Source organism: Trachinotus anak, unplaced genomic scaffold (genome assembly GCF_046630095.1).
Source record: "Trachinotus anak isolate AG129_WGS33_773 ecotype Australia unplaced genomic scaffold, CSIRO_AGI_Tana_v1 ptg000008l, whole genome shotgun sequence".
Taxonomy (NCBI): Eukaryota; Metazoa; Chordata; class Actinopteri; order Carangiformes; family Carangidae; genus Trachinotus; species Trachinotus anak.
In genome coordinates this window covers 18,267,087-18,291,539 of record NW_027273859.1, presented here as the reverse complement: position 1 = coordinate 18,291,539, position 24,453 = coordinate 18,267,087, and the positions used below count along the sequence as shown (strand labels likewise).

The 24,453-nt window shown below is 38.9% G+C and overlaps 1 protein-coding gene across 3 annotated transcripts in view; it reads left to right on the top strand.

Moving 5' to 3' along the window:
- pde4d (phosphodiesterase 4D, cAMP-specific) overlaps nt 1–24,453 on the top strand; it is a 184,673-nt gene that overhangs the window by 13,736 nt on the left and 146,484 nt on the right. For 2 of the 3 annotated variants that reach the window (XM_071483195.1, XM_071483197.1), the window contains exon 2: nt 10,151–10,209. In XM_071483195.1, coding sequence (XP_071339296.1) covers nt 10,151–10,209 — 59 coding nt within the window. Of the gene's footprint in view, nt 1–10,150; nt 10,210–23,404; nt 23,605–24,453 lie in introns of those variants that run through there. The other variant, XM_071483194.1, reaches the window with a different exon arrangement.

Genomic DNA, 24,453 nt, shown 5'->3' with positions numbered 1-24,453 from the left:
GAAATCAGCCCTGCCCTCCTTGTATTTCTGCCACTGGAAATGTTTTTATAAAAATAAGATTACAGATATGTAATCAGCTTTCTGGCTCTCCTCATATAATCCAAGGCCGAATTAAGCCTCAGGGGGTGGGCCTTTTTTACATGACATGACAAGAAAGCAGAAATGACAAATCACCTTAGAGCAGATTGTGGCAATCTCTTCCTCATCTGTTTGGGTTGTCTGCTTTGCTCTCCTTAACCCAGTGTAATGTTCACTAACCTGCCCAGAAGAGGGAGCTCCTCCACTGGCAAAAATATTCCCTACACATGCCATCTTTTCTGTGCACCAAATGTTTCAGGACAGCTCAGCTTACTTTAACTGGCTGTTTTTGCATTCATGCTAAAATACAATTCTGAGGAGTGAAGTTTGTAAGTGATTTTTATATGATCTCAAGTCTAACGCAAAAGATTATGGAGCTGAGGTTTAGTTTTCCATATAGGAAGGTGGATGTTTCTCAGGCTGCTGAGAAGGCTGTAAACGCAGTATTGTTACATTGTTGATACACTAAGACACTATTCTGCCTTCACTATGCAGGTAGATACATAACAGCAAGCTGAACACAGCTCAAATAAAGGTGGTCCTCCAAGTCCTCAGTGGGAGCAGTTGTGAAACTGTGAGAACTTTAGACCTATTGCAGCAGCAAATGTATGAACACTGATCAGAAAAAGATGAAATACCACAAAACCAGATTATTAGCAAGAAAACTACATACAGAAGTACACGCTGGCTGTTAAACATATTCCCTACACACTCCATCTTTTGTGGGCACCACATGTCCTTCATGCCAGACGGAAACCATCAGGAAAAATGATCACCAGCGAAAAATCTGCATATATAACAACTCCAAAGCCTACATGCTTAAATGTCATATTTAGTTTTTAACATGGAAACAGATAGGTTTGGTGAGATGGTGGACAAATAAACCATAAAGTAAATGGTGGAAAAGGTTCAGTATTCCAAGATGGAAAACTCCCTGTTAGCTCAGAGTGCAGAAACTACAGGAAGAAACGTCCATATTGAGATTAATATTGCTACCAACATTTGTCATCAATGTTTTGTTTTTTTGTTTTGTTTTTTTTTGTTTTGTTTTTTTTGTTGTTTTTTTTTTAGTTCTGGCTTGGTGACAACTGGTAGATCGGACTTTCACCTCTGAATCTTCCACCTCTGAAAGAAACCAGCTAGTCCCATCCTTGAATGTCGGCTTCAGTCTGACATTAGCAAGCCAGCTAAGAATGTAGCTAAAGAAAAAACTTTGGTGTTAGCGGGAGGCGTTTCTCTTCTTTTGATGGAGGCCGACCGCCTACCATCCACTCCAATGTAACATATTTCAGACCAGTCTGCTGTAAGTCATTACGATGAAACTGACAAAACCCTTCCTCAAACTCCAGGTAAGACGGCGAGCAAGCTGACACCTAAAAGGCTGAAGTAACTTGGCTTTACTGGGATAAGTGACTGTCATGTATTTATTGAATTTCAAGTTGTATTTAGAGTCCACAAGGCTAGTTGAAAGGAAAAGACAATAACATGTAACAGTTAGCTCAATAATAAATTAACAGTTATAATTAGAATATAATTTTAACAATACATTAACCTCAGACTGGCTAGTTTGTTTAGCACTATTGATTGTAAAATCACAAATCTGACAAAATGTTGGGTGTAACAATGTAAGTTAAAACTGTGGCAGTTGTGGTTTCCACTAGCAACTAATGTTAGACCAAAACAGTCATGGTGGAAAGACTGAAGCAACAAAATGACTGTAGAAATATGATTTTAGACAGTTACAGAAGTTACATAGTCAGATAGATAGTTAAGTATATTGTATATTCTGTATCTAAGGTACATATTTAACATTTTTTTAAAAATCTGGACACTCATACTGTGCGTGCATTCACATGGAATAAATTCAGCCTGTTAAAATATCATGGGAGAGAAAAGGTGTAACACTGACAGAGCAGACACATTTACAGGAGTTGAAGCTATTGTGCCAAGGGAAAAATCATGCTTGGCCCTGGGTGACAATGTTCTAATGTGTTTGGACACTGCTTCAAGGTTTTCCTTTCTTCTATGTGTGTTTGTGTAACAAAACTCTGGTAGTAGGACTGTCTACTGTGAGCTTCACAATAAGCAACAATACATTTAAAAGTAAATCACACTTTAGTCTGGTTTATTGTATAATGAGATTGCACAGCAGTCATTAAACTCTGGTTCAGTAACTTAAGTTGAAGTTTGATTTACAGTTTTGTTAAATAAGCTAATCGCCTATGTTTGGTTTGCTGACTATATTTACCGGAACCCATGCAAACATATGGAAAAAGGGTGGGGAGGCACCCAGCATTAATTGCCAGTCATTTTCTAACTAGCCTGGTCATTAGACGAGAAGAAATCACTAGGACTGGGTTCGTGACCTTGACATTAAGCAGCTTTGCAGTGTTCAGTCAATCATCAATGCCCATACTGAATCACATCTGATGAGAGGGATGCAGCCTGAGATTCAGCTCACCATTGTGTGCCTGCTGTTTTTTGCTGGGCTGTATGGATAAGAGTGACTCATCCCCAGCTCTGCAGGGCCCACTACTGCCTTGGGTCAGTGATGTCATTAGGCTGTAGCAGGCCATGTTTATAAGAGAAATAGGATGGTAGACAATGCCTTGTGTGTCTTCAAAAGGGACGGGAAAAAGAGGCTCTCATCACATTTCAGAATAAAAAGAGAAACACACCAGAAATGAATAAAATTGTGTGATTTTATACCAGCACAACTATAAGCCTAACTGGTGGATATAGAGTATAGTGCATTATTGTAAACATTGTATAATGTAAATATAGATAGGTACTGTGGATTTTTTTAAATACAGTATCTTATTCTGTAGCATGTTTTTTTTTTCTTTTTATCACAGCGGAAGACAGAAAAGATGACAGGAGTAAAGACTCAGTGTGAGACACAGACAACTATAGCTCTCTGGGAACCCCTGCTGGCAGTTCAAAGAGGAGCAGCACGCTGTGTTCATGTGTTTACAGTATGCTTTAAATGTAACTCTGAGAGTCCTTCAAATGTAGCGGGACTTACATTTTTTATAACGTGATTGCTGTTACTGAATGTTCATCTGCATTTCTAGTGTTTGTGCACAACATACCAGTTTGGGATATAGCTGCTACTGACTGTGATATAATGTAATAATTCACTGCAGGCTTTTCACTTTTAACCAGTCCACAGTGAGCTATACACAGTTGCCAACACATAGGCTTCCTTAATTTTCAGTCAGCAGTAAGAAGAAAGAAGTAGCATAGAATAGAGTTTTAAAGGCCACTAACAACAGTATCTTTCCTCCAAAAAGCTTTAAAGTGACTCGTAAAAGACACCGCAGTAACATAAAAATGTTTATTCTTAATAATTAATTAACAGGGTTCCATGTCTCAGCATGAAATAAGCTAAAACTGGGAAAAGCTTTCTATGACCACTAACTGAGATGCCATTTACTAAGGTTAATATCTGGTGAAAATTTTCTTTTTTTTCATTCACTGAAATTTACAAATCGTGTCTTCAATACAAAAAACCTTCTGAAATGTCTGATCTCAACAAGGACCAACTCGCCCAACTCCTGAGAAAATATGCTCAGAGTCTTGTAGCTTGTGACATCAACAGGTTGTCATCTCCTTCAAGCTTTTAAATTGTATCTCTTGCTTGTAATTTATCACTATTAATGAAGCACAAACCTTTTATTAAATCAATCTTATACACCAACAGTATTTTTCACATTAAGTTCAGTTTATTCATCATGGGGAATACTACTCATCCTGTGAAAACAGTTGTATAATAACCTCTGTAACTCTGAAGGGAGCTTTCCAAAGCTTCAGTCTGAAAGACATTCACCAGGCAGGCAGGGTCTGATGAAAGACGTTATCTAGTCAAATTGTGGGAAATGTATGGTCTGGTGTTTTCTCCTACCTCTCCTCCCACAAACTAACAGTAAGAATATTGAAGACTCTGCTGCCTTCACTTTAACCATTATTTTTTAAATTGGCACATTGCAAGTCTCTCAACTTAATGGAAGCGCAATATTAAATCACTCGAGTTCCCATTTAAACTATCATATTCATGACTTCATAAATGTCACTTTCTCTGAGTAAGTGTTATTAAAAGTCACGCTGATTTGTGTTGAGTATACCATTTTACAAACTTTCACTTATCTTTAATATCATCGAATGCCTCCATAAATGATGCAGGTCCTTCAGCTCACTCTTTTGGTTTTTTTTTACTGTCTGCAGTGTTACTGCTTCACTGCTTCTCTCACCACTCTCATCAACCTCGCCTCCGGTCACAGCAGGCAGCTATTTTCAGCAAAAAAGCCCAGATAAACCCAGTGTACACTACCGCCACAGCACCAAACAACTTAAAATTTTATTCTGACTATTAGTGGGAGGAGTTTAACTCCAAAGAGGTCATCTTTTCTCAGGAGTTGGACGAGTTGGTCCTTGCTGAGATCAGACAGTTCACAGCAGGTGTAGCAGTTTTTTTGTATTGAAGACTTGATTTATAAATTTCAGTAAACGAAAAAAGGAAAATTTTCGCCAAATATCGACCTGGGTAAATGGCATCTCAGTTAGTGGTAATAGAAAGCTTTTCCCAGTTTCTGCTCCTCTCATGCTGAGACACATTTTTACATAAAATCCTACCAGATGCAGCTTCAACACTTTTCCCTCATTGTTCAGCAGAGTGATGGAGTTCAACTGAATGCACAATAGGCCCATATGTAGTCGAACTCTCCTGACAGTCATTCTTTATATTAAAAATTCTTTTTCATTTTTTTATCTCAGAAGAATTATTTTTTTCCAAATTTTTACTGGGAACAGCTCTTAGCTCTGTAAGATGTTAGTGGTTGTAAAACTGAGTTTCAGGAGCCCCAACAGGAATTTTCTTATTTTTCAATTTTTTGTGAAAATTACAGAACGGTAATCTATCTTCAAGTTCTGAGTAATCCAATGAATTATCTGAAGAATTTGGAGTAGAAGTAATTTCAATCAGAGAGCTTCATTGTCCCTGCACAGTTGAATATCAAACTGTTTTCAAAATACTCCCACATTTGATGACCCCAATTTCACACCACAAAAAGCAAACAGTAAAATACGTGACTCATACTTGGCTCTGCCAAACAATAGGTGAAATATAAGACAATTATTTTCAAGGAGCTTGAGGTGTGAGAGCTAATTTACATTTCAAGTAAATGTTATTGTATTTTCATCCCCGGCCCACTTGCTGTGAAATTGTTTCGAGCTGCTACAAAGGGCTCATCACTGTCAACAAAGTGCTATGGGAATGAATACAACGGAAATTGAGCTGTTTTGCCATATATAGCTTTACAACGGCCACTTTTCAGCTCCTACAGGCACTGCATGTGATCGAATGCATAGTTTTGAAGTATAGAGTAAGAACTCTATGCTGCCAAGTGACAGCACACGTCTATTATTTGCAAGCTGTGTTTCAAGGACATGTGTGTGCATGCGTATGTTGTGGCATGCCTTTGAGTTTCAGTACATGAGTGTGTGTGTGTGTATGTGAGTGTGATTGTATTACAGGAGGTGACAGTCCTCCAGTGGTTTGATGGGAGCTGATTTATGTGATGAATGGACTGAGGGATTGCTGTGGCAGTTAATGGTAGGCCTCAGTGTAAAGGACGGGACAAGGCCGAACAAAGGGAGCAGCTACTGAAGATCTGGGACACAGTAGTGTCTCTCCACATTAAGACAATATCAAACAAAGTTCAGACTCATCTTTTTATTTTTACTATCATGTCTAGTGAGCTCAGCACCACTTGGAGGAGCCACTGCTATGTTTCAGCTCAGTCAGTGGGTGAACAGAGTGCTGCTCTCTGCTTTCTGCTCAGCAGTGAGGCGTCTTTTCTAATTATTTATACCTCCCTACAACAGCCCATCTTCAACAGCTGCAAACAGTAACCAACCAATATAATTAGTAAATTAACAGGGTAATAATTTGCACTGCCAACTTCAGATAAGTGAAAAACTCCATGAGGTGGAAAAATCCACTTCAGTCAGTGGCTGAGAAATGAGAGTGATTGGGTGGTACATGGGGAGCTTTTAGTGAGCATCAAGTCTCACTCACACTCACACCGTGTTGTACATTGTTTTATCTGAAGAATCGAAGAAGGAGCTTTGCAACAGCTTTGACTGATTTTTTTCACTGATTGCTTCAGTTTATTATTTACCATCTACGCTTACATATTAATGTCAGTGATGTATAATCTTCCAGTGGCTTTGCTCCAAAATATGGGCTTGACACATTGAACAAAACACGTGCTTGATTAATATGGTCTATGCAGATCTGCTTACAAAGAGAATACAGTGACTGTTTCAACAAAGCCACAGCGTCTGCTCATCTCAGCTGATTGAATGGCAACAATAAAAAGCTGAGATACTTTTGAGCGATTATTCAATAAGCAGCTATGGGAGCTCAACAAGAGAAAAGAGACATTTCACACAGCAGCTGAAATTTAGAGAACATTAGACAGCCATGACCTTCTACTGCGGGGAGAGGAGAAGCCATAGCTCAGCTCATTTTTGCCCACTCGCCTAATGTGATCACACAGGATAAACTCTCATCGCTCTCCTGAAGATGGCAGGAAGTTAATTGAAAAGGCCAACAGAGGATGTATCAAAGGGACAGAGGAAGAAATAGCAGCTGCAGAGGGCAGTTTTCCTATCTGGATCCCTCTGGTGGGGTATGTGTAGGTCTAATCCTGCCGCCTCTCGTATCTGATACTTGAGCTCAGACCAAAATCAACCCCCTGTGGTTGCACTGTAGGCACACGCCCCGCCACACTGATCCATCACACACATCGAGACACATGAACAAATAAGAGCTTCCTGCCTGGAATACAAAAAGAAAAGACATGACCTGTTTGATTCAGTCGCTGACTGGCAGCTCTTGCAAGTGAAAGAGAAGTGTCATGGGTTATTCAGTCTAAAAATGTATTTGTGTCACCGAGAATGCGCACAAACATGAACAATCTTCAGAACACAGCAATGACAAAGACTTAGAAAGCTTGAGCAATCACTGGCTGCTGTTTTATTGAACATTTTCAAAATACCTTTATCCTCTTAGTGCAGCTTTCAGGAGCATGTATAACAGGGAGAATAATAATGGCTGGCTGAGATGAAGAGCATGATGTTGTTTATTCGCCTATTTCTCCCTCTCTGTTCTTTGTATCTGAGCCATGTCTCCTGCTGATTCAGTTTTTGCTTAATTAGCCTTGTGCTTTCAAGGCTAAAACCCTTCACTTTATTTTGGAGAATCATCGTGTTTGGGCTTTAGGCCCACCCCAAGGGGACAGGGAGAGATGGAATGAGAGGGAGTATAGTTCAGTCATTTTAACAGCCGCTTCTGTTTAATTCATGCCAGGATACACCTTTTAGGAGACTTAGTGCTACCAAGAATAATTTGCAAAATTAATCATGACATTATGAATTTTTATAAGTAGCTCATAATGACACTGTGGTGTGCACTAAGACACAAAGTTCCTGACAGACACAAAATGTCAACTGCACCGCCATGTTTAGGAAAGTTTGTATCACTCAGTTTTCTTAGCATTGTCAGTCTGTACCGAGCACTACATACGACCAGAGAAGAGCAGCATCGGCTGATATGTTTACTGTCTCATAACTCCAGTTGAGACTAATTCAAAGTAATTGACTTGATTTTCCTGACAGGTGTCAGAACAATAGAGGTGCACCTGTGTAGTGTGTGTTAAGTGCAACATAGCTAGCAAGGCTTTGCACTGTTGCTATATTAAATGATTTTGATGGCTATGTTAAGACAGACCAGTGATGATACCAGATGTTAAGCATGATGGCTCACAGCAGTTCACACTTGCAGAAATTGCTGAATATGGGAGTAGGTCAAGGCTGTGGTTTGCCCTGAGGTTATCTGGTGCTCTCTGTGCGTGATTAACTGCTCTGTGTGCCTTAAACCATTAAGCCTTTTAGATTTGTGTCATGTAGCTTTTTTCTCCTCTGTAATTCATGTACAGTAGAAGAGGGCCATGTTCACATTGTCTTATTGTAATTATTTGGTGCACCCCTCAGTCTGAATGGCACTGTTCTCACCAGTTCAAATAAACAAAACTAAACTACTATGAACTGCTGCAAATATGATCGGTGTGAAAGAAAAAAAATGCTGTAAATTTTCCCTATTGGATAAACGAGAGAGGAAGCAACAAGGGAGGAAACAACATATAGTCTAAGTATGCTTTAAAAAAATCTCAAATATCATAACTAAGAATAGAGACATTATTTATTCTACCAGTTTCTATGATGTGTGTATATTATATGTGCATGTGCATGCTTGATGCAGTGCATATGCTCTGGCCTCTGCAGTTATGCACATGGTGCTTTAGTATGAAATATTTTTCATGATGAAATCTGGTTTATTTATCCCAAAGGCAACATCATGCAAACCCAGTGCACCATGTCATAACCAATCCTTCTCCTCCTATCCTCTCCTCTCCTCTTCTCTTCTCTTCTCTCCTCTCCATTCCTCTCCTCTCCTCTTCTCTTCTCTTCTCTTCTCTCCTCTCCATTCCTCTCCTCTCCTCTCCTCTCCTCTCCTCTCCTCTTCTCTCCTCTCCTCTCCTCTTCTCTTCTCTTCTCTCCTCTGCTCTCCTCTCCATTCCTCTCCTCTCCTCTCCATTTCTCTCCTCTCCTCTCCTCTCCTCTCCTCTCCTCTCCTCTCCATTCCTCTCCATTCCTCTCCTCTCCTCTCCTCTCCTCTCCTCTCCTCTCCTCTCCTCTCCTCTCCTCTCCTCAGAGCCCAATCGATGGAGACTGTCCGACTAGCTCTGTCTGACTTTCTGTCTGTGGTAATTACCTTGCCATCCTGTCACTCCACATCTGTTTAGTGGTGATCTGCCTGAGGTAAAGGATGGGGGATAATGTGTGACCTCTTTGGCCGATTTCTCATTCAAAGAAGGCCCACATCCAGTGTTGCTGATGAGTTCTGGTAGATAGGGACAGAGTGGAGGTGGTGTTGTTTCTATGCTCGTGGACCATGGAAATGAAGGCTTATGATGGCAAATGACATGCAAGTATATTTTTTGATTTGCATGGGATTGGCTGATAAAAATGTATTGTTTGTCTGTGCATCACAAATGTGGAACACAGACAACTGAAAAGGAAATATATTACTCAGGGACTGCACATAAGCATCCAACACAAAACATGAGAGAGAGGACAGGGAGAGTTTTTATAAAACAGCAGAGAAAAATAAGGATTCCTGAATTCCTGAAACTTTCTTGAGACGTCTTGTATATTGATAACAGCAAGAGAAACTTGGACATGACAGTAGTAAATCAATAGTAAATCAGACAACAGAAATAGTTCTGTCTGCATGCTTCAGTCGAACCACACCAGAACTTGATTATTTATTTCTTTGAAGTACAACAGGATTTTCCGCATGTGTCACTACAATTTGCACTCTGTGAATGATTATGGACATCCAGTTCAGCACAGTTGGTCTTGTCTAATTGTGTATGCGTGCATGTGTGTGTGTGTTTGTGTGTGTGTGAGAGAGAGAGACAGAGAGAGAGAAAGTCAAAGAAGAGAGAGGAGAAAGGCAGGTGTGGGCTTGAGGTTATTAGGCCAGATAAACAGAGCAGGGTTGTGTAACTCTGATAATTCACTGACCTTTACCTTTTACACTCTAATGCATTCTAATAGGCCCGTGGATCCCAGCATGGCTCCTTTTTAGCAAGCACACAGATACACATGTATGCACGGGTACCTGGTTGTCTAGGAGATCAAAGCTTTCATACTCTCAAACCACAAAACCCCTGGGAGGTTGTATAAACTTACCTCAGCCTGTCAAGATAGTGCTATCTTACTTGAAAATAATCAACAACAAATTCCAAAAACTTCACACACTGTGTACAATCTGTCTCTGTTTTGTTTTTGTTTTTGTTTTTTTTTTCTTTTAAATCAGGACAAAAAATGTTTTTTAAACCTTGAATGACTGGGGATTAGTTGGGATTTTTCTTGTTTTGTTTTTTTTTTTCTGCTAGCCCTCTTTCTGATTAACTCTGTGTGACTAAGACCTGCCTGTTTTCAGAGGTGGCACGCACCATGCAAAAGAATGACCGGTCCGGGGACGACAGCCAGCGAGACAGTGTAAGTGAAAACCAACTGTTTTTTGTCCCATTCTTAAATCTTTTTACTTTTCCCTTCACATCCTTTTGTCTTTCATCTTTACAGTATATGGCTTAACATCTTGATAATCTTCTTTTTCCTTCCTCATACTGTATGTCTTCTATTGCAGACCATTATACATGTAACTAGGTCTGGGTCTGGAATAATTAACATTTATGTGACTGTATAAGTCTTGTGGGTAATGATTATGTTGATTATGTTTCTTGCATTTATGGGTTTCATGAACATGTAAGTTGCAACAGTTAATTACAGAACTGTTCAATCATTTCTGGGAATGCACAAGTTTAATCCAATTTTGGCCATTAGTGGCAATATGTGATGGAAACCTCAAACATGACACATACAATAAATGTAAGATGAATCTAATTCAGAACAGACTCATTCTGCTGCTCAGTAGAGAACTGGAATAATTTGCTTGAATTAATGACGTGAAGTCTGTATTTTGCATTATCAATTAATTACTTAGTTTTGTGACTCAGTGTAGATTCCTTTTTATATACAGTAGAAAATGGTCTGTTGATGTTTGCACAAAGTTTGAATATGAACATATTTTCTCAGTGAGGTGCCTTATGTGAAGCAGAATTTAACCATAAGTCAGAGATCTCTATGTTCACAGTTGCTACACAAGATGAAATCTGTTTTGTATTTAATTCATTTTTTATCATGATTTAAGGGCTATGATTCTTGGTAAAATGTCCTTTATTGCTGATGAATTCTTCTAGTTGAATGATTATAAAGTACTTCAGTTTTGTTGCAGATTTTTTTTTTTTGTGTGTGTGTAAATCTTGAGATAGAAGATGTTCTTTGTTTGCAATGTAATATTATATGTTGCATGTTTGTCTTGTTTCACCACTGCAACAATATTTTGATCTCTTATAAATCACCAGAAACTAATAAATTGTTTGATCTATGCAGTGTCAGAGAATGAGGGAAAAAATCCAGATGTTTCAAAAACACAATTTCCAAACTGATTTTTTAAAATTCCTTTTTTAATCCAATCAACAGTCCAAGGCCCAAAAATATTCCATCACAAAAGATAAACAAATATAAAGGAGAAGCTGGAACTAGTGAATATTTAGTACTACTTTTTCAAGCAAAAATTATTAGTCGATTATCAACATAGTTGCAGATGAACTTTATGTCAACTGACAAATTGATCTACATGACACAATAAATAACATAACTAACTAACTATACTTCTCAGGTCTTAGCCATAGTTGCTCCTCAGAAAGAAATGCTTAATGAGCATACATTATTTAGGTGCCCTCACTGTGGAGTGACCAATACAGTCAACTGTAGCATTACAGAGCTCCTTTATTCCAACTCCACACAAATTAAAAACTGGTATTTTCATTTCACTGCATTCTGTCTGTCCTTCAGCACCCATCCCCCAAAACCGCTACAGCTACCATCAGCATCAAACTGATGGTATCTGGGCTTTCACACAAGAGTCGCGTGCAAGCTGTCTGTCACCCACCACTATCCATCTGGATTTAATAGGCAGGTTCCTGGAAATCCTTACATGCAACTGGAGAGGTCAGAGCTTCAGTGTCCAACTAGAGATGGAGCTTAGATAGAGAAGCAGCAGACACTATCAGGCTTGTACTGAATAAGATATTCAGTCACACTCTCCGATTGTTGTCTTTCAAATGGGTTGACATCAGAGAGGAAATACATGGAGTATGCAGATAGAGTTTCAGTTGAAAAGACACTAGTGGGAATATTAGCCAAAATGTAAATGGAAGAACTGCTGTATTATTAACCACATAATCTTCATTTCTACGTGCATCATGCTGAAGGATAGAAGGAAATGTCAAAATGGCCATTGTTGAGGTTCCCACACATTTCCGCTCAGTCCTGGTGTGTATAGAAACCATCTTATTATCTGTTCTACAAATACACGATATGCTGTAGCTCCATGGGATGTAAATGTACTGTATAGGCATTTCAGTATGAAACTGTGCACTGTAAAGTGTCATTTTCACTTTCAGAAAATTTGAACTGATGCTGATGAACTCTTTGTATCTCCTAAGGGGGAACAGCCAGAGGTCACCAGTGGAAAAACATCCAAAGACATGATTGCCTGCAAGAAAGGCTGCTCATACTGATGCATAATATTACATTAAAACAAAAAGAACATATTCCAACTGCCACATTATTAAAAAGAGCTGCATAAATATAGGTTATTACAGCAACTAAAAGCAACATGAACAAATGACCTCTAAGATGGAATGAAACCACCACTAATGGAACAAAAACTGATTGATGATTCGCATTTAGTGTCTCTGAAGAGGCAATGAATTCTAAAATTGCACAGCTGTACATTACTAAAAACATATCCTGTGGAAAAATGATTGAATTTAAAATTTTTACTCTCATCATTAGTGAAGACACCGAAGTGACTGGTGCGATTGAATGTCCTGTGAAAACGTAACTGTACGATATGAGATGTGTAACTAAGTAGCAGCACTAGATCTGGTCAGGTTCATGTCAGATGTGCTTGTGATAAATGGCTTCATCAATTAGGCAAGAGTGAATAGAGCAGTGCAAGGGGTTAGAGAAGAGAGACAAGTGTTGGGTGAGAAATGGCCGGGACATCAAGGGAGGACAGGTGATTAGAGAGAAGAGAGGAGAGGTGGGGGCTGAGGTTAAGACAAGAAGTGAATGTGAAAAACAAACTGAGAGCTGCAGAGATGCTCCCTCATCATCCTGAGGGGCATGTTGAGGTAGAGCAGGGACACAGGCTGTGCTGATGAATACGTTTTGCAAGGCTCTCGGGGGCTGTCCAATCAGGCAGTGCCATTGATGAATAGTCATGAGTCACCTTATCAGCATCACCATGGTTACGCAGATGTGACTGTGGCCCTGTGAATGTGATGAGGGAATAGAAATGGGCCAAACGCCGCTCCGTCTCCTTCCCACGCACATCTTGATCACCAATTAGAGCCCAGCAGGGCAGCGTCCAGGTCATGTGTTGGGCCTCACCGGCCTCGAGCATAAGGAGAGCGGGTTTTGAGTGAAGTGAATGGACAAGAGGAGAAGGTGAGGATGATGGTTAGGGATTTAATGTGAGGGAAGAGTGCAAAGAGGGAGGAGGAGGTGGGTTTGGATTTGGCTTGAATTGTTCGATGACTTAAAATCACATTAATCACCAGTAAAGCCAGTTGACACACAGCACATACAGGTGAGGGCTGGCAGGATGGAGAGAGAGAGGAAGTAGATGACAGGATATTAAATGAAAAGCTGGGAAATTAGATTGAACAGGATCAGAGGAGGGGAACGTTATAGGAGAAGTGGAAAAGTGACTGAAGGATGAGCAGGACATAAGACAGCTGCAGGGGATGAAATAAAGACAATGGGATAATGGAATAAAGAACTGGGACAACGTGTAATGATTTATTAAATTCCCAATCCTTGTTCACAGGCTTCTTACAAAAATCAACAACAGTCACACAAAGGCACCGCTCTACCTCTTAACACTTGTTGGAATCCCTTTTAGGATTTGAGAAACCCATTAAAAATAGGTATTACTTATCTAGAATAACAATGCCGAGCAATATTTCTTAATATCTCAGCTCAGGGAGGAAGCACTCTTTATTTCTCCTCTTCATCCACCCTCCACTAATTTTTTTTTATTTGTTCTCAAATGAACATTTTACTGCATCATACACAGCACAGGCCATTGTCACGATAAACCTGATATAATAATGGCAGTCTTCTTATCACTGTTTTGCCAGGCCGAGTGCAAACAATGTTAATTATTTTTGAGAAACAGCTTATCTAACTGCTTATTTATTTATGAGAGAGTGGAGCAATCTCCTACATATTCGAAACATGTAATTAGATTAGCAGGTAGCTCCATACAATGGGGACATACTCAGGCACTCAGAGTAATTATATGTGTTTTTCCCTTCAAGTCAAAACCCAGAACTCAACAGGGGCAAATTTGTTTTAACTGGCCCCTACTACTACTACTTGTAAGGGTCTGTCAGCCTGTTCTGTTGTGTATGTGGAGTCTGCACTTAAAGACAAGCACGTGCACACACAAAGATAGAGAGGTAGACAAGCTTGATATTTATTTATTCTTCTACACCTTGTGTAAAGAAACATCACCATCCGCTCACCGTTCTCATTTCACAGCCTGTTGACTGCGTTTAAAGTGTGATTAATCTTGCATAAGGTGTTTGGTAGCGTGCTCAGCGCGGCTGTGGAGTTGATGCATGAAGAGTGGTGTGTGAACTCTACCTGGGAAGGTCAACATGGAGGATCCATGGAGTGATGAATCTACCATCCTGTTAGTGTCAAAGTTTACCCAGATACAATTCACGGATGACACATACAGTACGTTTCCTTCTCGCTGTCTTATTACAAAACAATCCAGGCACTGCAGCTTTATCTTCAGAGATGCTGACCCTTTGCACAGATGAGGAAAATACAGAAAATGTGCGTGAGTTTCAAGTAACATCAACCTATCAGCCTGCTATCAGCGTATTTCTTTCTGCATCAGCTGTGAAGGTTTTCCCTTCCCTGTAGGTTTGGGGCGCTTCCAGGGTATTTCATCTCATTTCATTGTGCACAGACCAGTGCATCAAAGAGCCATGCTTGAAGCCAAGGAAGACTCAAGGTCTTGTCCCCGCCAGACATCTCTTCTCCTGCTTCAGGCTACTTGTGGGGGGGTTTGATTGATTCATCTTTATCACCTCCAATATGACACTTTAGTACACCACTGTTACTTCTTTATCACCTGTCCTGTTTGTTTTCTTGTACTTCATCTTTCCTCACACCACATTTTCTCAGTTTTGTTACTGAGATAAATAGCTTCCTATTTAAGAGGATATGTGACGCCATAATATCCTCTGTGTTTGTTTTGCCTTTGCAACATGCTTTATCTTTCCAGCATGCTGTAAAATTGAACACTTTTAGCAGCCTTGTTAGCATATATATTTCATCCTATGGTTGCTATGTCAAATAAAAATTAAAATAAACATGTTTATTCAAATAGTTCAGCCCAGTGGGTCATGCAAATAAGAAGGGAAATGTAAGGCAGTGTTACTTGAGGTAGAAAAGGAGAGAAATATCTCATGGCTTCCTGTATGTCATGAATGTCTAAGAATAGAAAGGCAATTTGCATATAACAATAGCAGCAGATACCTAGCAGAGGCAAAGAGGTGTTCAATATCCTTCACAACTGAGGGTAAATAACAGGAAGAAATTTGAAATACTGCCACATATGGTGCAGCTGCATGCACAGGCTGTGTTTCACACAGTAAATGTGTGATAAAACTGAGGATCTCTTGATGGAGAATCTAGACCTATAGAGAACCAATAATGGTCTAAACAATTTACTGCCACCTTCAGTAAAAAACCTTGTTGTTGTGTACAGTGTGTACAATAAAGAAATCATTAAGACGTCACCTCACTATGTTATCCTCTGTCTTCTTTTCCCTCTGTAAAACTGTAAATCCACAGAAATCCACAATATTAACCTGTGCTTGTGAAATTATTCATAATGGGGTCCAAAGACAAAGAGAGGAGTGAAACAGTATATTATTCCCAGTACCACCCCACCTTGCTTCTTTTCTTCATCCTTTCACCTGGTACATGTGAAGTCTGCTGTGAGGCTGTGAGCACTGTGTACTGTGGGAGATGAACTGAGTAAATTCTCGATTTTTATTACACCACTGGGTATTGTGTTTTACAGCTGCGTGAACCACCAGATCAAGCAGTAAAAACAAACACCCTGGTTGTAAATACCAGTAACTTCCACCATATAGTGACATAAACCTCTGTTGTTGCAGCAACCCTTATACTAAGGCAACATGTGCCAAGCAAACCTGTTTTTCAGATTTCATATTGAAGAGTAACATGAGACATGGATGTCAGATTTTCCTAAATAAATCAGGTTGCATGCAGTGGTGTTCTCTTCAGAGCCAATGCTGTCCAGTCAGAGGGGAGCAAGAGGATAGAAAAGGAAGCTATCAGTAAAGTGAGCCTGTAGATGAAACCTCATTTTATCTGTATTGTTTCAAATGTGAGAGAGTAAGGTTCCAGAAAGCTAAGCCATATACAGGCAGATAAATTGCAGGACCAAATTGTTTTTTCAACCAGGTGATTTACTGCATCTCCTCCCATTGCAATCTTTCTCTTTCATCTCCTCTCTCGTTCCCCCTATCGCTTCCTTCCTTTGTCTGTGTTCACTTCTTTCCAAGTCACTTCTCTTGTTGCTCCCAGGCTTTACCAAGAACCCATTTAAGATTCATACTCTGATAAAATCAATTGCTAAATTCAGAGCAAAGTGATGAATGATGGCACTGATGATTAAGGGTTGCACATACTGAGTATAATGCAGGTTGCCCCTGGCTTTAAGTGAAGATGATGCATTCCTGTGTTTTAATCTAACCCTCATTTCATGATCATAGCCATTGTGTAATGTATCTTATACCAAAACAACTTGCAGAGTTTTATTGGTGTGGTACTATGTCCTGATCCAAGGACAATACACCTCCTTTTGGGAACATCTTATCAACATCAGTCTGATTCAGTCTTTCTAGTCTAGTGTAAAATGATTTGTTATCAATTGCTATAATCTCATCAGAAACTGAAATTATGATGATAGGTTTTCTCAAAAGGGAAAGCAAGGGAATGCCTCTTAGCTTGCTTCAGTTAATTCTCTGAATTTCTCAGCAAAAACGATGTAAATAGGGTCACATGCAAAAAGATAAAGAAAGATGCATTAAAGAAGGGAGCTCAGACTTTCAACATATATACTGTATTCTCACTACATACCATTATTTTCATATAAAACTATTTATATATGAGCATAATTTTAAAACAAAAAACTGAGAGGGCCTTGTCCTGATACTGTTTCCACTGTGAACTCATAGAAAAATTGAAAGGCCAAGCAACACCCAGCCAATGTTTGGTGCCATCTTAATCTCTCGAAAGGGCAACAGAAAAAAGGTGCTAATGAAAAATTCAGTTTGTGAAAAACGGATGGCTTCCTGTTTGCTAACAAAATGGTCTAATTAATATGAATGATATGATATGAGGAAGGAAGTAACATTGAAACCTTTAATAGCAGGTCTCCATGTGTTACAGTTTGATCCCCAGTGATGTAGCTTGAAACTGGAGAGTGATGGTAAACAGAGATGCCTGTTTGATGAGCAGCAGCACCATTTAAAAGGTGGAACAGTAAAAAGGCTTAATCACCAAGTCAAAGGAGAGGACAAAAAGATGACTGAATTAGTATGAAGGGAATGTAAAACAAGGAAAGAATATGTGCCTCTCACTCCTTACATGAATAAATGACATCTGCATGGGGAAAAATACCTTAATGCAGCCAATATTGAACCACCTGCATATCTAAGAAGCCTCATTAAGAGTCTTCATCAAAGGCTACAACCCTCAGCAGAAAAGGTGGTGAATCCTTTTTTGTCAAATAGATGCCAATTTACATTCATTTTAAACCATTTCCATAATAAAAGCACAAATCAAAGCAGAGTGTGGGTAGTGTTTCTCAAGTCTTGTGTGTTAGTTGGCACTCGAAACTGCAAATATCTATTTTATTTTGGGTGCAGAGATTTCAGTTGGTAATACATACTGATGTTCTGTCATGATCAAAGTATTCTCAGGTTATTCAAACAGACTTTTTTTCCACACTTTATTCAACCTCTTTGTCCTCACAGTAACTCTTATTCACTCAGATTTTCTCTCAGGGCTCTGCAAACACATATAAGATAAGGGCTCAAGTCAGAAGGACCCATTTTGCATTGATTTTTTTACTCCCTCAGCCACCAAAACCACATTAAAATTCCACCGAAACCACATCTTTTCAAAGTAAATGAAGTACTTCTTCACTATGACATCAAAATAGTTGATTACTGACTAAATTACTGATTTATAGGCCTGACGTGTTGCTTTATCTACCCGATAAACAATTTTAAACCTCTGAGGAAATACAGTTTTTTTTTCACTGGTCACTGTCACTGGTGTACAACTGCCTGAACCTGCTAATACCTTGATTTGAACACTTTACCAATCACTGACTGTAACTGCTTCGAAGGCACATTGGCAAGCTGGTTTTGTATGCTAAATTGACACCTAAACCCCTTCCCCCCAAAACAACAATTGTCTCTGTGGCATCATCCAAAGAGTTTGGATAGTCATGTCTTTTTTTATCACCTCTACAAAACCCAAAATGCAAGGGCATAACTGCAATACATGTCTTAAAGGAGCTATGGCTTAAAGTTTTACTATTGCTTCATAGTCAACGTTGGCATTGACATCTGTTTACTTACTGGTCTTGAAGAAATATTGAGAGTTCAGCATCAAACTTCCTTTCCTTCCTTTCCGTTCCTTTACTCTTCAACAGTTGTTTTCAGCAGTTTTTTAAAATGCCAGTGTTAACTTGTTTTGCCTCTATTGCTGTCACTTCTTCTCTGAAGTTGGCATGCTAGCCATCACTTTCCAATAGTGAGTCACAGTAGCATCCAGTCTGCCTTGAAGAAGCAGCTTTGCCCAGAGAGTGCAATGATGGCTGAAGCTTTTGGCAAGACTGGTAAGTAAACAGCTGTTGATGCTAACAGTGGCTATGTAATGCAAGCAAAATAGCTCCTTCAAACAGTGGTTTTTCTGCTCTAGTAAGCTGCAAACTCAATAGTTACCAAGCAGGCAGCATGTCAAGTGCATTACACAAGTTTGTGGGATTGTGTTGGAGAAAACCTTGTTCAGGACTGGAACATCCACTGTGTTGGAACTGATACTGGATCAATGTCAAGGGCTAACAACAGCTTCATCCTGCATGTTGTTGGGTTTGGGCAATTTTACACTCTATCAACTCCAGCTGGATTTAGACCTTGCATTTGAAAATACAGTCACTAAAGCATTCATTAAAATGATAACTTGAGAAAGATAGATACAATTTTACAACTGTGGAAGGGCAAAACATTCTATGGGAAAACCACCACAGTGAAGTTCTTGGTTGTACCACAGTTCATTCATGCAATTTTTATGAACAAAAAAAATGTTGAATTCCTTTGGAGTAACAAACCCAAGAAAATCAAAACCGGAGATTTTTTTATAATAATTATTAAGATGGTTGATTTAAATTATTAAATCTGGAGGCCTTATGTTATTCTTTGAAAGCCTCCTTTGTTCAAAAATTATGCTTCAATGAAGACTAGTATTTGTGTGGGTTACTGGAAAGCACCTATCTATTGTTTCAAAGCAGATTGTACCCTTTCCTGAAGACCCAACCAATTCATGTACATTGTGTGAATAATTTGATTGAAAATGCATCCATGTTTTTGTGTTCATTATTTGTTTGTTTTTTGTTTTTGTTTTTTTGCTTTAGTGTTAGCTAAGTATATTAAGTTCAAGTTGTACAATTGTTTTGTCTTGAGGTTATTTATATAATATTTTTGTTCAAAAAAAAGGAAAAAAAAGAATTGCCCAGCGAGTAACTAATGGGGGGAGGGTTTAGCAAATGGTCAATTATGCCAAATTTCTGTTCAGTGTGTTTTGATAACTAATATTCAAAATAATGCCTTATCTTTATTAACCTTTACGCCTTTCCACAAAATAGAAGAACATTGTAAAAACAGAAATCACACCACCAAGGGTGTTTACTCAAAGGCTGTCTGCTGATTTCATAAAATCTGACCCTTGCCCAAATAGTTTGACCTGGCCACTGCTGGATTGGCACATGAAGCACACTGAGAGCACAGAAGAGTCACAGCAGACCAATTAACCTTTCACTGATCCCACTTATCATAAAGAGCCACTTCAGGCATTAGGAGAGACAGCACAAGTGAGTAAAAATGAATGCCTGTGTGTATTATCTAAAGTGGAAAAAAAACACACTCACACACACGTACGCATTACATGTCCTAACCTTTGTGCCCTCTGCAGTCTCTTGTGTCCTCCCACTCCTCACACATGGTCTTTAACATGACTAAAATCATTTTCAGATGCCATCCATTGTTTTTTGATTTTCTTGTCTCCTTGGCATAAATATTGTAATAATATTGCTATATTATTACTCTCCTCAGAAAGCAAACATTTTCAAGAATTTCTGTAAAAGGCTGTGAATATGCTATTCATTTCACTTCTAATGACAAATTATGGATCTTAAATCAAGTAAAAAAAAACCAAAAAAACAGAAAGGGGTAATAATGAATTTAAGTGCACAAATCATTCATTAAATTATCATAGAGTAATTTAATTGGGTATTACATAAAATAAAGTCCAAGTGCAAATATAACAGCAGTATTCTGGATCACTTTAGGAAGAACAAAGAACAAAAAGACATTTATTTTCGTGGTTTCTGAACATATGCAAGAGTTCATGGATAGTACCAACTTACCCTCAGTGACTCATGAGATCTATCATCCATCTGCTTTACCCCAGTCGGCTGAGTGAGGGTTAACTATGTCAGCTTCCCTCTCCCCTTCTGTAAGCCACCGTCTATGGCAGTGAGTCTAACACAGCTAATTATGAAGGAATGAAAGGCTCGATGGCTTCCTGGATGAAGATTGGCATCTTGATGGATGCAATTGTGGACGGGAAGAGGGGGGTTGAGGTGTTTCAGCTGCACGATGGAGGGTGAGGCACAACAGTCACGACGAAGAAGGAGAGGGGAATCAAACACATATTACACACACACACACACACACACAAAAGTCAATGCTCAGAGAGGTCCTTCTGGTCTAATAAAGATGTATAATGCTGTAAGGGGCAGCGTATAGTGCTAACTGCCAGGATAATTCATTTGTTTGCACTCGGAGGGTGAACAGGTGTTTTTATCCAGCAGGCTGCTCCAGGCCATACATGCAATATTCTGCACCTCTGTTTGGCACAGCAAATCAATCTACTGTATGAAAACCTGCAATACATGACATACACCAAAATAAGAAAAACATGGAATTCATTTCAGTATGTGATTGTTACTAGATTATGATAAGAAAGGTTAAATCACAGACCAGGCGAAGCTGGCAACTGCCCAAGGGCTTCTGACTCCAAAATCCAAGTTGTCTGTATGTCCAATGGTTTTGGTCATTTGATTAATTGCAAATTTGAAGGATTTTTATAATTAAAGTGCAGAATCAGCTCATGAAAGGCCTGCAATATTAGCTGTGACCATTGAAGAACCTCATGTCTAAAATCACATTTTAAAGAGCTTTATTATCTAAAATGTAATTGTGCTCACATTATTTGTATTCCGAATAAAGTTGTGTTCATTTGAATTACTGGCCCTGGCAACAGGACACATACACAATACAGCTACAGTATTTTTTTCTACCCCTTACAGGTTAACCTGGCCATGATCCTTAGGCAAACTAGGTCTTCTAAATGTATTATCTGTTTCTGAGATTCTGTGTTGTGTGTAGAACAGGGAGGCCATTACTCTACTAATTGAAAAGGCATATGTTGAAGGATTATCACCTGTAAAAGAGCTATTTGGGATGTAAACGTTAATGGTTGATCCTTAACTTAACGGGAAAGCCTTGTTACTCATGCAGAACAAGTGAAAACTCTTCATGGTTTTCGGCAAGATTAATGACAAAGAACCTGCCTCAATTTATCATGCTGTCTCACCAGCCCACGTGTGTGTGCTTGTGTATTCAAGTGTGTCCTGAATCAAAGATAGTCCTGGAACTACTCAATACGAAAATAACTGATTACCTCTGTACTGTCCCTAAGGACAGGGTGGCAAGAAACGACACAAAATTGAACTTCTTCTGTCCACCTGTGTCAAGCAAGGGCTAGGGCATATTATGTGTTAAATAAGAGAGAAAAAATAGCTTCTTCTCCACAAAGCCAATACAAGGCAAGCAAAATAGCAATTTGCATAATGAAAACAGTTAATTTGCATAACTAATTTGTTTGACTTTCTTAACATGAGACTGGTATCTGCTAATGGATTTGCAGCTGCGAAAATCCATAAAAAGGATGACAATAATGCGGGAGACCTTGGACTGAAGTGGTTCTGTTTTTAAAGTAGAGCCTCAGCTCTGCCATCTCTACAGCAGAATCAACTTTTCTGATTCCCACTTAATGGTACATTGACCACCTGATGTGTTTCTTCCAGGTTTACTTGCTACTGTAGAAAGAGTGTCTCTCCTCTCACACTGGTCTCACCTCAGATATACGCAGTCTCAGCTTTCAGGTGGCTCTTGCCTCCTGCTGAAATTCTTATCATTTCATTTTTCTCTCCTCTCTTGACCTGATGTGCTGTGTCATTTTCACTTTGAGCTTACTCTTTTTCTCAAGTGAGTGACTGTCTGTTTCACCCAAGTCCAACAGTATGTCCTTCAGTACTTCTTTTTCATTGTATTCGATCTCTTTAACTTGACTTTGTTTATTTTTATTTATTTGCCGTGTAAAATTAATTCTTATTCTCTCACCTCTGATGTTTAATGTGTCTTGGATATTTAATGCAGCACATCAGTCATTGCTGTGGTGATGCATACAGAAATTTGATATGCATAAACCATTCATAGACTTGCATGCAAGATGTGAATTAAAATTCATATTTTGTGTGCATATAACAGCAGTGCCTCAAGTAAAACTTGATTCAAATATAGGGTATAGTCAAATAAAGATAGCATTATATATATAACATAATCTTTGTGTGTAAGTTTAATTTGATGAGAGTTCTTCAGTACAGATCATTAGTCTCTTACAGTTCGAAGTATATAAGGCCATCTTTTTGTTGAAAATGAGTAAACCAATGAGTTCTCATGGAGGCAGAGAATAGTACAAAAAAGAATAGCCACAACATTAAATGCCTCTGCAACAGCAAAATGCGAACCAAAAATGTGTGAAAACAAGCTGTGTTGTAAAATGGAATGTGTGTGTTCTTTTCTAAAACATCATTTGTGTGTTAGCACTAGTTGTGGCTATGTTAACATTCAAGCATACTGGTACTGCTTTGTGTTGATCAATGGTACAGCAGGAACAGGGTTTTTTTTTTTTGTTTTTTTTTTTAAGTTTTAATGAAAATAAGATGGAAAACTTTTCAAAACTCATCTTAACACACCAAGTAATAAATGCATCAAATATTTAGAACAGCATTCATCACTTTTTTCCTCTACAAGCTGAGAATCACACATTCAAGGCCCACCATAACCCGGGGGTCCCTCTACACAGGTGTTCTCACTTATTTGCTTGATGAGACCTGTCTGAAGACTGTGCTGGATGGGCTATGATTGACTGACCCACTTATTGGTTATGTTGAACCTGTTAGCAGGTTACAGGTTGGACCTTCATCATTCGGTTGTTACTGTTTGGCTAACATGTAAGCTTACAGCAGCGTTAGCACTCATTTGGATTCCTATTTCTGACCACATGGCACATGTAAGTCCAATAATTACTTTCTCACTGTTATTTGCTATCGTATGTATAGTTGGTTCTGTAGCTGCTAAATGTGTTCACCAGGCAGTTGCTAACTCTGTCTGTCTGCCCTTGTGGGTCTTAGATCGAGTACTTTTATCAGAGGCCTGTCTTTGAGAACAGCAACAGTATTGATTTGAGCGGTGGTAATGAACCAAATCAGTAAAGTTGACTTAGCCTTAAAAACAAAAGTCTAGGTAGAGGTGAGGGGGACACAGAAGCTCCCTGTACATATACCAAATCTTCAGAATTTGTGATAATTCTATGAGGTGCGCCTTTCACCTATGACCCATTATTCATCTAAAATATTATTTACAATGAAAGTAAAAACACTACACTATAATAAGCATGTTTTGCTGTAATGATTTCTTGGCTTACTTTTAGCTCCACTGGAGCAAGCTTCCTGGAAGCAGCATGTTGATCATCTGGAAAATCCAGCATCATTCCTAAAGAATCCAAAGACAAATCTTCCACATTTAGCACCCGGACTGTGGCCTTTTCCCTTGTAGACAGTAATGTACAATCACTTGCCAGTGTATTAGGTAACACATAGCTAGAATTGATGCTGTCTTGCAACAGTCTTGCAATAAAAATGACCTTCATCCAAATTAACTGGCAACTGAGTGTATTTTCTAAACAAAATGAGCAATGACAGTGAATTTCAATGATTAACATTTTCCCTAAAACAAAGTCTCCAAGTTTCTTGATCAACAAATGGTCAAGCAAAAACTTTTAACCTGACTCTACAGCTAATTTACAACTCTGAAGAGTCACGTAAATCATTAGTAGTCATCCTGCGCCATGTGCTCGTCA